Here is a 14,095-nt window from a genome sequence, read left to right as displayed (position 1 = left end):
GCTGCGAGTACTGGAGCATAGGAATGTTGAGGCTACAATATAGCTAAATGTTGCCTCAACGAGACGACTGCATAGGATTAAACCATTTAACCTTGACCAGTAAGATACAATTCATTTAATCTGCATGTTATTGAGAAGCATTAATAGACCTAAAATTTAATAAATATTGAAAATAAATATTTATAATATTTAATTTTAAGTAAAAAAAAAGTTGTGAGATAGTTTATTATTATAAAAATGACAAAATATTATTTAAGAAGATGAAATAGATAAAATTTTACAAGTTCGTTAAGCAAATCTTAACTACCTAAAATAACAGGATCTGTTTAAATTTATTGTGATAATATTTATATTCTCTAATTAATTTGAAAAAACGTAAATCATTTGTTTTTCTTATAAAATCCTAGATTAATTAAAATTATGTACTTGTTAACTAACAGTATTATACTTATATATTATTATAAGCAGTTAGTTGGGTTAGCATTTTCGTTTTTTCGCTTTACTATTATAAACAAATTATACGAAGAGATTTTTGTGTCAAACCATAAAAGGTATGCTAAATTTATTGACTGTAATTAATCTAATAGAATGTAATGAAATTTTCATTAAATTCAGCTTATACCATAAAACCGTACCCACTCTTTTGATCACCTGATATTTAACATCCACCCTTTTGATATTGTGGATCATTTGAATTCCATTTGAACCCTTACGGTAACCTTCACAGCGACATTTTAACCCTCCATGCTTCATCATAATGGATAAACGACATTTTTAGCCGTGGATATTTTGAGCTCACGACGTCGATAAGCGATCTTTCATCGCTATCAAAAGATATATTATATTCGTTTAGTGATCGGAAATTATTATACTATGCTAATCGCGCTTAGGATAATCATCACCCTTAATGTCTTCTCAACAAAATTGGTCTCCATAGTTAATGAAACGAACAAAATTTCGTTGAAAAGGTGTACGGTGAAATCTGACGTCTCTTTCTGAAAACTGGGTCGCTAATTAATTGAGGCGTCGCAAATCGCTTCTCTGTTCCATGGGCTTTCCGAAATTCTACCCATTGAATCTGGCGTAATGTTTGTGACGTTCTAATGAAGCGAAAGTTATGGCCTCTTTTCACGGTCTTGAAATAAGAGCAACCAGAAAACCTGTTCGTAATGGTGAAATTAATTCTGGATTTTCGCACCGGTCTATGGAACATTTATGAATTATAATTTTGATTATTATACTTGTGTATATATTTTAAACTGATATTTGCAATAATTTTAAAATTATGAATGTAATTTATGAATGCCTTATTTTATTAAAAAAAAGTAATGTTATTAAATAAAAATATAGGAATTACAGATATTTTCAATAACAATATATGACTACATGTTACATAAAATAGCAATTTAAAATATTTTTTTGGTACATATGTTAGTAGGGTTGAAAAAATGATATATATTACGTTGTCAGGTTTTTTTAGTGGCGAGTAACATACCATTTTGTAGGAATGCATTTAAATTTAACATACACCACCGGATAGTAAATAGAGAGCGAATCTAGGCAACACGAAAAATCCATTTTGGTAAAATCACTATTCGTTTGAAGGAAACGAAGACCCTGCATATGGAGGCTTTATCAGGGATCAGATGTCTTTTCGGCGTAAATCTCTCTTGAAGAATCGTACATTCTGCGAGAAATGAAAGGATAGGGAAGGATACCTATACATAATCATATAAGAAGCTTTTTGATAAACTACAATGAAAATTGTGTACTTATATAACTTGTTAGATCTTTCACGTAATATCAAAATATATAAGCAATGATTTTAAATTTAAATTTTAAAATTAATAAAACATGAGTTTGCGGTACAAGATAAAAAAATGGCTCTCCTAGCCTGTGCATAATGCAGCCGCTAAGAAAGATGGTTGCGGGAGAACATATTTTAATAAATCTTGAAGGCGTATACTCACCCACAGGAGCATAGATCTATTCTCTCTCCACAAACCGCAGTATCCCAGAATTGCTGCTATTACAGCAAAAATTCCAGCAGTCAGGAGAGCATAAGCTGCCATAGGATAAGTGATCGTGCTCAACAAAGTCACATATTGATGTTTCCATACGACAGTCCATAACCCGACGGCGAAAACTGCCAAACCAGCCATCTGAAAAGAAGAGATAAAATTTAAAAACAATTTCAAGCTTATGTTATTTTTTGCTTTGCAGCTTTGAAGCGCTGAAGCAATGTTTCCGAATTCAGAACAGATTTCTTTTATGTACACTTTGCTGCAGCTGTGTGGAAAACTCGAGAGCTTCGAGTACCCGTCGCGCCGAAATTGTGTAAGAATATCTTACGTCTATATATTTTCCCCATAAAATACAAACTTTAGTAGTGATTATCAAAGTTTTAAGAGCTTATGCATGACCTCAAATTTACGGAGAAATTAATACAAGAGCGCGATTTTTTTTTGTTTTTTAATACAATAAAGGTAGAAATAAATAATAATGTATTTTTATAGAATTATAATTATTATTTACTTCACGTAATAAAATAGATAAAATATTTTAAATACTCATACAAAATGAAGGTAATAATATTTATTTGAAACTTTAAATATTTTTGTAGTTCAGCATTCTTAAAATTTCACCATTTTCTTTGCTGTGCCTTTTCTCTTAAAAATACCTTTTTTTATATGCGTTATATTATTTTTAATGTAATAAAATTTAAATTAAAAATTAAATAACTAATCATTAGTTTATTAGCATTATCAAGGCAGATCTATTTGAGTACTTAGTATCTTATATTGTGCACTAATTCTTTAGCATTCATTCGACTTTCAGATTACAGTTTGATATCCCGCTGGTAAAAAGATTGCGCTTTTTATTTCCTTCTTAAGACAACATAATAAATGAAGCATATACATATTTTTCATTGATGTGCAGTTAAATTCTAATCCAAAAAAAAAGCGCACCGCTGTTTACTTATTATGTTTGCAGTCTTAAAATTATGTTTAAAAAATAAATAATTAATGCGTTTTCGTTTGCAAAGAAAAATAATACTTGTACAAAACAAGAAAATTCGAAACAAAACCATTTACTTTTATTATTATTTTTACAGTATATTTTACAGTTTATAAAAAACTGGTATTTTAATTTGGGTTAATATTTATATTTTTATTTAATATTTATTTTATTATTTTTTAACGAGGGATCATCTAAAAAAACACCACCAGCTAATGCGAACAAAATCTGGTTATAATTTGAGGTTCACGACTGTCCCCTCAGTATCCGCTTTAACGCATTTTTGTATGGGAATAGTACTTCTATACTACTCAGTTTTAAAGTGTTCATTACTTTGACACGGGTCAACCAACTTTAAGCAGCAATCTGGCAAGTTCCGCCTTTAAGATATGAACTGACCCTGACTCTTGTTTATTTTAAGTCTACAATTTTATACTGTTAATGGACGTCTGCTCGGATGCACAATATCTTTTGTTCACGCTGACGAGAAAAAATTAATTAGTTTTATGAGCCTTTTTTAAGCGATTTTTCTTATTTTGACGCAGCATAATGCAACTTAAAAACTAATAAAACGAATGATAAAACACAGAAAAGTATAAGAATGATTGAAACGTTCTCTTTTATATTTAACAAAAGATATTATAGTTTTAAACGATTTTAATATTTCAACACTGTATTTACGGAAAACAATAATATATACGTTTTATGTTTAAAATTTAGGCGAAATTCAGTTTTTAAAGTTGAATTCTGCATATATCTTGAATTCCTAAACATAATAATATATGTAAATGGGTTTAATGTATTATATATTGAATATCCTTTGTGTATTTTTTCTAGATACATTTTTATGGTGCATTATTATTTTATATTTTTCAGTCGAAATAGAGAAAGTATGAAGTTATTGTTCCTTCAGAGCTTTTAAAAACATTTTGTTAAATTTTATATTTAATTATCACCGTTGGAATTATTTAGTCGGACTTCTTTATCCACTGTATTAAGACCATGAGCCAAGTACGTGACACGTGCAACTTAAAAATTCGTTTCCGAATTTGCTTTTACCTTTAAGTCCGGTAATATTAAGATGAGGGACGTGACTCGAAGCCCTTATTTATTATTCGAAATATTTCGATAAAATAACGAGCCTTAAGTCAAATGCCATATTTAAAACAAAAATGTAAATATTATAAAATGTTAAGATTATTATTATTATTTTTAAAGCGTTATAACATATTCAGGTGCTAGGCGAATTACTATGTAATAGTAGTAGTTATATGCAAATATTGAATTATTACGTAATGGTTGTTAAATTCAGTTACGTTAGTTTTTTTTACAAAAAATAAATAATTGATAAAGACAAACCAGTTTGCTTATCTTTGTCTTTGCATTTCCTAATATTTATTTTATTAATTTATTTAGCTAATATAAGTAAATTTAATCGAAACCTTTTCTATACAAGGCAACATGTTAATTGGTCTTATTTACTATTTTTTTAGGTATAGGCATATTAGCAGCAATCTTTAAATTATCAGCTATTGCTTTATTTATTAAATTTCTTTAATTATATTTACATCTAATTCATCAGTACTGGTTCTTTTTTTTAATTTAAAAAATATGTTGAGAATTTCTTCTAAATATACTGATATAAATTATCTGAATTTCACACTCAATATTTTATTATTGTTTTGTACTAATTTATTAAACTGAGGTATTGAATTCCCTATTTCTTCTATTCTCTCAATGTAGTGTGTATTCATATGAGGATCTTTATATATGTATATTTTCATAAATTTACTATATGTTTATTATGTAGTAGTTTATCGTTATAATATTAAAAAAATAAATACTGGATCTCAATGGACAAGTATCGAGTGTTTTTTGCGCGTAGAAAAAATATTTTAAGCTACCTAATTATCATGATTGATTGATCATAACTATGTCTGTATTTCAAGATACAGTGGCGTGTTTTTTAATACAAAGTTTATAAAATTAACTTTTAAAGTTAGTATTTTCGTTGCTGAAAATACACTGTGGACATTTTTAGTTGATTGATAAATAAAAGATTTAAACTACACCCTATATTTTTTTAGAAAAAAATAGTATACCTGTTTATAAGTACCGCGCGGTCTAAAGTGGCACTCTATCATTTTCACAATAAACTTTTATCGTATTTTTTATGCCATTTTCATAGTCTCGACCAGAGGAGGTGTACAACGAAATTTAACTAGCGCTTTATTGCGCGCGTCGGCGTTTCGCGATTCTAATCCAATTTTACGGCTCACTTTAGCACTCGGCTACGGGGGGTCCTTTTAGGATACTGTGTCTAGGAATTCAATCCAATTTTATGGTGTCTTGTCGAACTGACTGAGTACGTGCAATGGTCCGAGCCTCGTCATAACGCCCGTCTCACGTACCTCGAATATATCACATCCCTTGTGCCGAAGTCATAAATTCAAACGTGCTTATCAAGAAGACAAAGGGTTTTGTATATGCTAATCTTTATACGATCCTATATAAATATTTTTTGAAAGTAAAACCGAACATGGCGATGCATACCCTGAAGTAGCGACGGTTTTGTGCAAATATTTTTTCTTCAATAAACACGAATTTTAGTGATGTGATTTTGGGGCAAAAAAAGAGCCAGAAGTGCGAAAGAAACAATGACGAAGCTTTTAGAGTAATACAAATGTATTACGTAAAATCAAAATGTGGCATATAGTCCTTGATTTTAAGCTAATAAATTCTGGTACTTAAAACATATATCGTGTAAGAAAAGCTACAGCATTAAAAAGCTTATAGTTAGTGGTAAAATAAAAAATGATTCAAGGTTTTATCAAAGAACCAGGAGACTTGAAGAAGAATCTATAGTAAATTTAGCTAAGAAGTGATTGTGATTCACAAATTATTAATTTTATTTTAATAATTCATCACGATATTTATTCATGAGATAAGGAATATCTAGGAAATCCTAATTTTTAATCCAAAAAATCATAATTAAAATTATATTAAACTCACTAATTCCGATCTCATTGATAATATAGTAATTTAAAAAAAGCACGGGTTCATATGGGATTCAAACCCAGGTCTTTCAGGTATTTGATCTATTGTGCTGGTAATACGATAATGTTGATCATATTTTAATTAATAGTTTTACAGTATGAAAAAATATTTGCAGTACAGTATGAAAAAAATCGACACGTGTTTGATATATGAACATGTTATTCTACCATAAAACGACAATTTGACACTTGTCATGTTTATGTTTAGCCCTTGAACCGCTTTTGTTTGTTTTCGTCCCTTTTATTTATCACATCGATCTACGTAAATATTTACTGTAAACCTAAACAGCCTAACGCGAACTGTGAATAAATGATTTGTAATGATTGTAACTGGATTACATATATGTGATGTATTGATATATTCACATGCTTTGTTGATACCGTTGTTGTTGTAATGGCTTTTTCTAGGAAAATAATATTTTGGTACATTTACCAGTTACCGCCTCGTATGATGGATGATGTTGTTATTGAAAAATATCTCACTTTGTTGTGCATGAATTTGTAATATGCGAGGGGAATTATTATTATATTATACTCATACAATAATAACTTTTGTGTATTTGTATATTATAGTGTCCATAGTTTTTTATTTATCAAAATATGAGCTATGTATTAGTAATTTAATCATCAAAGCTTAAATCAAATAAAATATTATATCTTATACTTTAACCATATTGCCCAAGATTTGCTTTGTAAAGGTATGTATTATGTGTACCATAAAGCTATATATGTTACAAAGAAATATGGAAGATTTGTTTAAGAAAGGATGAAATGATATTCACGAGTGTCTCCGGTTCGCATCGTAAAAATGTGTGCATTCATCCCTTTGTCCTAGTATTTCGTCATGTTATGAGTTTTTACGAATTCGTCTTTTTCGTTTTGCTGTCACAAACAAACGCATTTGTGCCAGTCACAAAGCTGAAATATTTTTACGGTGCTTCACCGACTTTTCATTGCGCCCTTTGACAATCAAAGCAAAAAAAAGATTCACACTCGCTTTGAAATTTATTTTTTGCAACGAAAAATTATATTTTTAATACGTATTTGATTTTTTAAACGTTTGCCATTGTGGCATCCGTTTTAGATGAAATTACTCGGTAAAAACTGCAAAGATGCGAAGGGTATTGCAGAGTTATGCGTTTTTGTATTCAATTTGTTCTGGCGTAATTCTAGGGATGTTGAGCAGCCATTATGCAAACGAAAGCTCAAAGCTTTAAGAGCGTAAACCCAACTTTTATATTGCGCCATTTAGACACACACATTTTCAGAGGAAATCCATAGATTTATTTCGTTTAAGAATTTTTTTACGGGGAATTGGGGATAAACTATACTTGTATAATTTACTATATTATATTTTTAATTGTTTGTAAGAAGTTTATTTAATCGATTACAATATAACAAGTATATGTTACATAAATAGTGTGTAAGTGCTCAAGTAGAATATAATAAAATATATAATATTTTTTTAACTCACCCCCATCCTACCCTTCTATTATGAACTTATCTACCACCTCCCGTATACATGTGTACCTATAAAATTTTAGTCTCGCCATAAAATTTCGGCTCCTGGTGAAATGTAGCATGTATTGGCAAAGAAACATAAATCTAAACGAGGCGACGCAAAAGGGACATGTCCTTTGCGAGTGTATGAAGAGAGTTTGGAACCCTTTTTTGTTGGTTCCAAGACCGTGAAAGGTAATGACTGGGTGGTACGGTGGGTGGTTTTTGGCGTGTTTCGACCCAGCAAACGCGTCGAGTTCAAACCCTAACCAAATTAGATTCTGTCGCTTGCCATTCTATGGTCAGCAAAAAAATACGAGCACTCGAAACGTATTAGCACTCGCGAAGAGGCCAATGTTGTAATGGACGTTTTTGCTGGTGGAGAATTTGCAAGAACGAGAATCAAATGCAAATTGTTGCCGAGTTAAATTAGAGGCGAGGTGGAATAAATTAATTGTAAAAACGGTGATTTAAAATGGTATAAATACATATAAATTAGGGATGGTATACAATTTTGATACACTATACTACACACTTTTTGTGGTAGAGTCGTGTATAGTAGCAGTAATAATATAAAAAATAAATGTCAATATCAAGTAGTGTCTTTAAACTATTATATATCTTTAATCCATATATTTTTTCAGTAGTTTATATAACGCAAAACTGAAAGATGTTCTTAAATGTAACTCTATATTTGTCAAATTTGTATGGCGGACAACGAATTATGATTTTATTTTAATTTATTTAATTTTTCAATGACACTCGAATTTTATAATTAAGATCTAGCTTTTGAATATATATGATTATTATAACATGGCTTTAGGAAAAGTATTATTAATTAATATACACTCCTGAGTGGAGTTAACCAATCCTAATTAATAAAATGCCGATTAATTTATTTGTTACAATAAAAAATGATCAGTCACTAAATTACATAAAAATAAATCAATTTTTAATAAGATTTTAGACTACTGTTAATTAAAGGCTTACAAAATACTTTTATTTTTTTATTTTATAAAATTATCACTTTATATTTTTTTACGATTAAATATTTCCATCGTTCATCCTGAAGCCGGTGCTTGTCGCAATTGTCAAATCTGCGTATTTCAAATTGGTCTAAAATTGGAAAGGCTCTTCCTTTACATTTGCAAACGAGTCACGCGTTTTACTAATGTACAGATGGGTTCAAAAATGTTTGTGCGTATACTCGCGTAAAAGCTATTCATATATTTTATAAATGTGATAAAAATAATATAATGCTATGTATTGTACTTTTTACAAAAAGAAATATGAGCATCTTGACTTAAATAGTGAAAACTTTTAGGGGTAATAAATTAAAATTAAGAAAAACAATTTTTAAGTTTTAAATATGTTCAAAATATAAAATAAAAACCCTTAAGTAATATAAATTGGTGCTTCAAACGTGTTGCAACTACAAACTCATTTGGGTGGCAATTAAAATAGACCAGATTTGAAACTCACGAAGGATAAAGTGATTTAATTGGCCTGAGGTCTTTAAATGACTATGTTTAATGTTTATAATTAGTGCCATTATTATGACAAATCTGGCAAAAAAATTAATTTCTATAATATTTAATACTATTTATAAATTTTAAATTTCGCAAAAATATCGCTGTAACTAGGCATTCTAATTTCTCGAGAAATGAGAATTCTCGACTTCACTTCTCAAATTTTTACAGAAACTTTTGGATTATCGAAAAAGAAAAATAGCCCTAAATCGTTTTGCATTCTGCGTAATTTATTCTTACCGAAGCGGGTTTTTAGATCACCAAAGCAAAGATAAAGTCGCCGGCCGGTTAGAGTAATAATTTTTGGTCATTCAAATACTTTTGATCATTCGAGAAATTATGCATATTTTTAAACATCTGGCACAAACACCTTCAAAAAAGTCTCTTTTCTTTTATATCTTGAGCAAAAATAAGCCGAGTTTGAGTGTTATAAATTTGTTACCAATTATTAAAAATATTTATACAAAAAAGGCAGTAGTAGTCAACATTAAATAAATATTTGTATAAATTTAATATTAGCTAATAAAAAATGCTTTATAAAAATGAGAATTCTCGAGAAGAAAAACTAATTGTAACAATCACTATAGAGATTATTTCTCATTTTAATACATACTAACAGAATAAAATAATTAAGAAAATGGATAAAGAAATTACCATGATACAAAATAATCATTTAAAATATACATATACAGTTTGAGAAACAGAAAAACTCTAACATTTTTTTGTTTTCCCTTTATATTTATTATACGATACCAAATTATGAATTTTACAATAATTTTGCAGATTGGAATAAACGCTAGTGTAAGTATATTATATATGATTGGGATTTTTTAAGTGTAATCAAAGACGATAATACTTATTGTAGACTTCACGAAAATGATAATTAGTTACATTAAACAACTAAAGAGAGATCTGCCATACAAAAAAGGTAGCGCAATAAAGAATATAGAAATCGTGCAAAATACCCAATATTGAACAATAACCACAAACGTTCAAATGTCATTTATAATTAACAATTTTAATACCAAGAAGTAAAGCGCCAGAGACAAAACGTCCCACTTTGCATCAATATGTGTTTGTTTTTCGAACCCTTTGGGGGTCTGGAGCCTCTTTCTCAGATGAAGGTCAAGGAATAAGGGTGTGTTCACTAAGATAGCGCGTTTGTTTTTTAATTATTATCGTCAGCGATTCTTCAAAGCTTCCTTGAATGCTTATATAAAATATGTGATACGAAGAGACGATCGAGAGAAAATCAAAAGAACGTTGAAATTGAGCTTTAAGTTTTGCTGCACGAGATATCATTTTTTTTTAATTTATAAAAATGTATATATAAATACTTTTATTATAATATATTTTAAAATTATTATCCCCGAAAAAAATTAGATGATAAAAATGAATTTTACTATTGGTTCCACTTCAACATCTAGCCACTATTTAGAGCTGCTGCTTCAAATATTAAAATAGCTAGCATGATTAAATATAATTATAAAATGACGATGTTTTAAAAACGCAGAGAATTTTAATAGACTGCGTTTAGGTTAGTCATGTTATTCTTTTTTAGTTGCTCCATTTTTTTTGAGCCATTCCGTGCCTCTCACACAGAATTTGATTATTCCAGACGCTTCGGAAAACACAAAGGGCTTAAGCGAAAATTTGTTTTGCATTCGGAACGCTCGATGACATTCGATAAGAGCATTAAGGCCACGACGGGCCCTTGACTTCGTAGCAAGGGATCGAGTGGACGTCTGTTGTTCCAACAAAAGTCCTTTAAAGCCATCGCTTCCCGTAATTGAAGTCAGTGGCTGAGAAAGCTCTTGGCTTCGCAATTATTTACCGGCATTTTAGAGCCGCGGACCGTTGAGTTTCCGGCACAGGGTTCTGAAAAGTCTCCGTTTCAATGGAACCGGTGAATAAAAAACACTCGAAATCGCCCGTTCGGAATTGATTCGGCACTAGCTTCGGTTTGTTTCACTCCTTTCGAAAACGTATAATTAACCCGGCTTGCCGTCTTTCTTTTCTCCTTTCTGGTGAACTAAAGGTTTTTTATGTCGGAAGCTGTACGAGTTTTTCATTAAGCTGGCCTGTGTGCGACCACAAAGATCTTTTGAGCGAAGAATTGACGTTAATTTAAAAGCAATTTCGATCGAATATATACTACACATAATTATTAAATATTTGATCCAACTATTTGACAAAATAATATCTAACTTAACTGTAATGCAAAAGTGATAATATAAAATATATTTTAATTAGACGAAATAAAGTTTCACTCATAATCGTTTTAAGATCATGTTAAAAGTTTTAAAATTACATTTTTTCATTGTATTTTTTTTGCGAAAAAGCCAGAGATTTAGTAGGTCAGATTTTCTTGTATATTTCAGAATAAAAGTAATCATAATACAATTTTTTGCTATTTATTAAAACGCAATTTTACTAAATCTAACAATCATTTAATCAAAATTTAGAAAACCACATGTAATTGAATTTTTTGATTTTTACTCCCATTCATATTTGCAAATATTTTTGTATTTTTCTTTTACTTATATTAGTTTGCCAATAAATTTTTTTTATTGATATTACATATGATACATAATACTATTCGTATCTTAAAGAGAATAAGTAACAGCTTTATTATAATTTATAGTATACAAGAAAAACGTATTTTATTAGCATTTTCAACATTATCGTTTTGTTAAAGATGTTAATAAAATAAGATATAAAAATAATTTTATTTAAAGCTAAAAAATAGAGCAATCACAAAAACTAAAGAGCAAAAAATTACCGGAAAAATGGACGAATGCTTCTAGTTAAGTTAAAGTTTATTAAGTAATTTAGAAAATTCCTCGCGGTCGTATTCCTGAGATTAAAGCCATCAACCCCGACTAATACATCCATTAGATTAGACCTTTGGAACTACTCAGCCCTTTATTTAAATAAGGTACATTTCATAGAATATATAAATAGTAATCTATAAAAACGCTATCAAAAATCTGTTGATACATGACATAAATATGTTAATTTAAATTTATATAAAAAAATAATCACCTAAACGATAACCGTTAAGCAGCAACTACCGAGTTCATTGAAGTTAATATTAGAATAGTTTCCACCCTAATTTGGACCTTTACGAATGTACGACGCAACTTGCACCGTGCAATAACCTAACCCTAATAAATTTAATTAGCCTCATACATAATCCGTAAGTACTGTAATAGTATGTATAGGGCGTGAATTTAGATCTCGGATTCTCGGACCTAATCTACAATTGAATACGTCGACGTTATCGTCGAATGTATAAATTGAAATCTTAATTTGCCAACGATACTAATTAGAATAGTAAATTAGACAGAAACAGGTTGTGTTGCTGCTTTAATTTAATTAAAATCTTATTATGTATTCGACACAGGAACACATTAACTATTTTGCACAGGGCTTTAAAAAAAGTTTAATATGTTAGATAAGAAACGCCTTGATGATAATGATAATGATGATGAGCGTACTCAGTGGATCGATTTTTAACTCCCTCCTCTAATTTAACTGAACGTTAACGTAGATCAATTACAGTTTGTCACTATATATACAACCATTATATATGCTTTAAAGCGTGATATGTAGTATGTATATAGACAGATAAGAAGATCGACACGATTTGAATTTAAAACGACTGTATAATTTATCTTGGGACTTCTAGACTTGTCACTGATTGATATCCTTTGCTTTTGCACAGTAAATCTTGCAATACTTCAGTGACGATTTATAAATAAGAAAAATAAATTTAATAAAATAAAATTAATTGAGGAGTAATAAAAAGTATTAAGCATTATCATATACTAGGCTTTACATTAAGCAAAAACGTGATGTAATTTTGTTAATGCTAAATTGCAAACAAAAGTCTCGGATGGAACCTGAGTCTATAATATGTAAATACGGCAATATTTATATTAATTCTCGATGGTGTAGACTTTGCTTAATTAAAATTAGGCTACGTGAGTAGCTTTACGAATTAAATTACAGTAATAGTATTAAAATGAGCCTTTTATTAAATAAATACATATAAAATAGACTTATTTTATGATTTCTGCTTATCTTTTATGCAAATATATTAGGTAGTAAAACTGCTGTTGAAAAAATCCTAATAAAATTTACTTAAACTAAAGATATGAATTTTCATTCAACTTTTGCTTTAAAAATAACATTTTTGATCGTGTTTTTTTAATTAATAGATACTTAAAGAACTTGAAGCTCTATTTTCTGTAGAATTTAATAATTATAAAAATTTAATTTATAGTAAAATTTGTACAACGAATTTGAAATATAAAAAAAAGGATCGATCTTATCATTGTGGCAAAATATTGTTTCACAGTGTTAATAACCTTCTATATATAACGTGTAATTCACATGGTTAAAATATTATTTAAACATTCTTTATTAGTAAAAAATGCAAGTTTATCATTATATATATTTTTATTGAGTTAAGGCAAGAATAGAGATATAACATTATTAATATGTTTTCCCTTCACAATATCTATCCAGAACTGAGCCACATTAATTTCTCTTCCATTCCAAACGACACTTCCGGACTCCCGGATTCGTTTCCTACAAATTTCGACTATTGTCCGTCGGACAAAAATATATTATCCGCTGCTATCGGTCCAACAGGCCGTTAACCCGTCGACGTGTGACACACGATGCCTTTTTTTGATAAATCTATCGATTTTTTAGTGAACCCCGACCTAACAATCACTGGTTTGACAAAAAAATATCTTCACGAACCATTGAGGCCATCAATCAAACAAAATTTTGGTCAAGTTTCTCTCAGTGTCGCCAGTGGGCGACTCTCATACGAACACCTACATAGAAAATAATTCCGAAATACACGATATAAGCTCATATGTATAGAACGTTTTTATTATTTAATGTTATTTATTTATTTATACCGATTCGGTTGACTGTAATAGTTCGGAAGATTTACTGTTTTACTATTGTAAATAA

The 14,095-nt window shown here is 29.4% G+C and overlaps 1 protein-coding gene across 1 annotated transcript in view; it reads right to left on the bottom strand.

Annotated features, from left to right (window-relative positions):
- Positions 1–14,095, bottom strand: part of LOC148227504 (CD151 antigen-like) — a 179,496-nt gene that overhangs the window by 19,595 nt on the left and 145,806 nt on the right. Inside the window, exon 4 of the mRNA XM_088202414.1 lies at positions 1,971–2,162. Within this exon, the coding sequence (XP_088058540.1) occupies positions 1,971–2,162 (192 nt within the window). The remainder of the gene's footprint in view (positions 1–1,970; positions 2,163–14,095) is intronic.

The sequence above is a fragment of the Plectrocnemia conspersa genome, unplaced genomic scaffold, assembly GCF_051122295.1.
Source record: "Plectrocnemia conspersa isolate PC_06_02 unplaced genomic scaffold, ASM5112229v1 ptg000013l, whole genome shotgun sequence".
NCBI classification, from domain to species: domain Eukaryota; kingdom Metazoa; phylum Arthropoda; class Insecta; order Trichoptera; family Polycentropodidae; genus Plectrocnemia; species Plectrocnemia conspersa.
The sequence above is the reverse complement of the archived record's forward strand: the minus strand, read 5'-3'. Positions and strand labels throughout refer to the sequence as shown.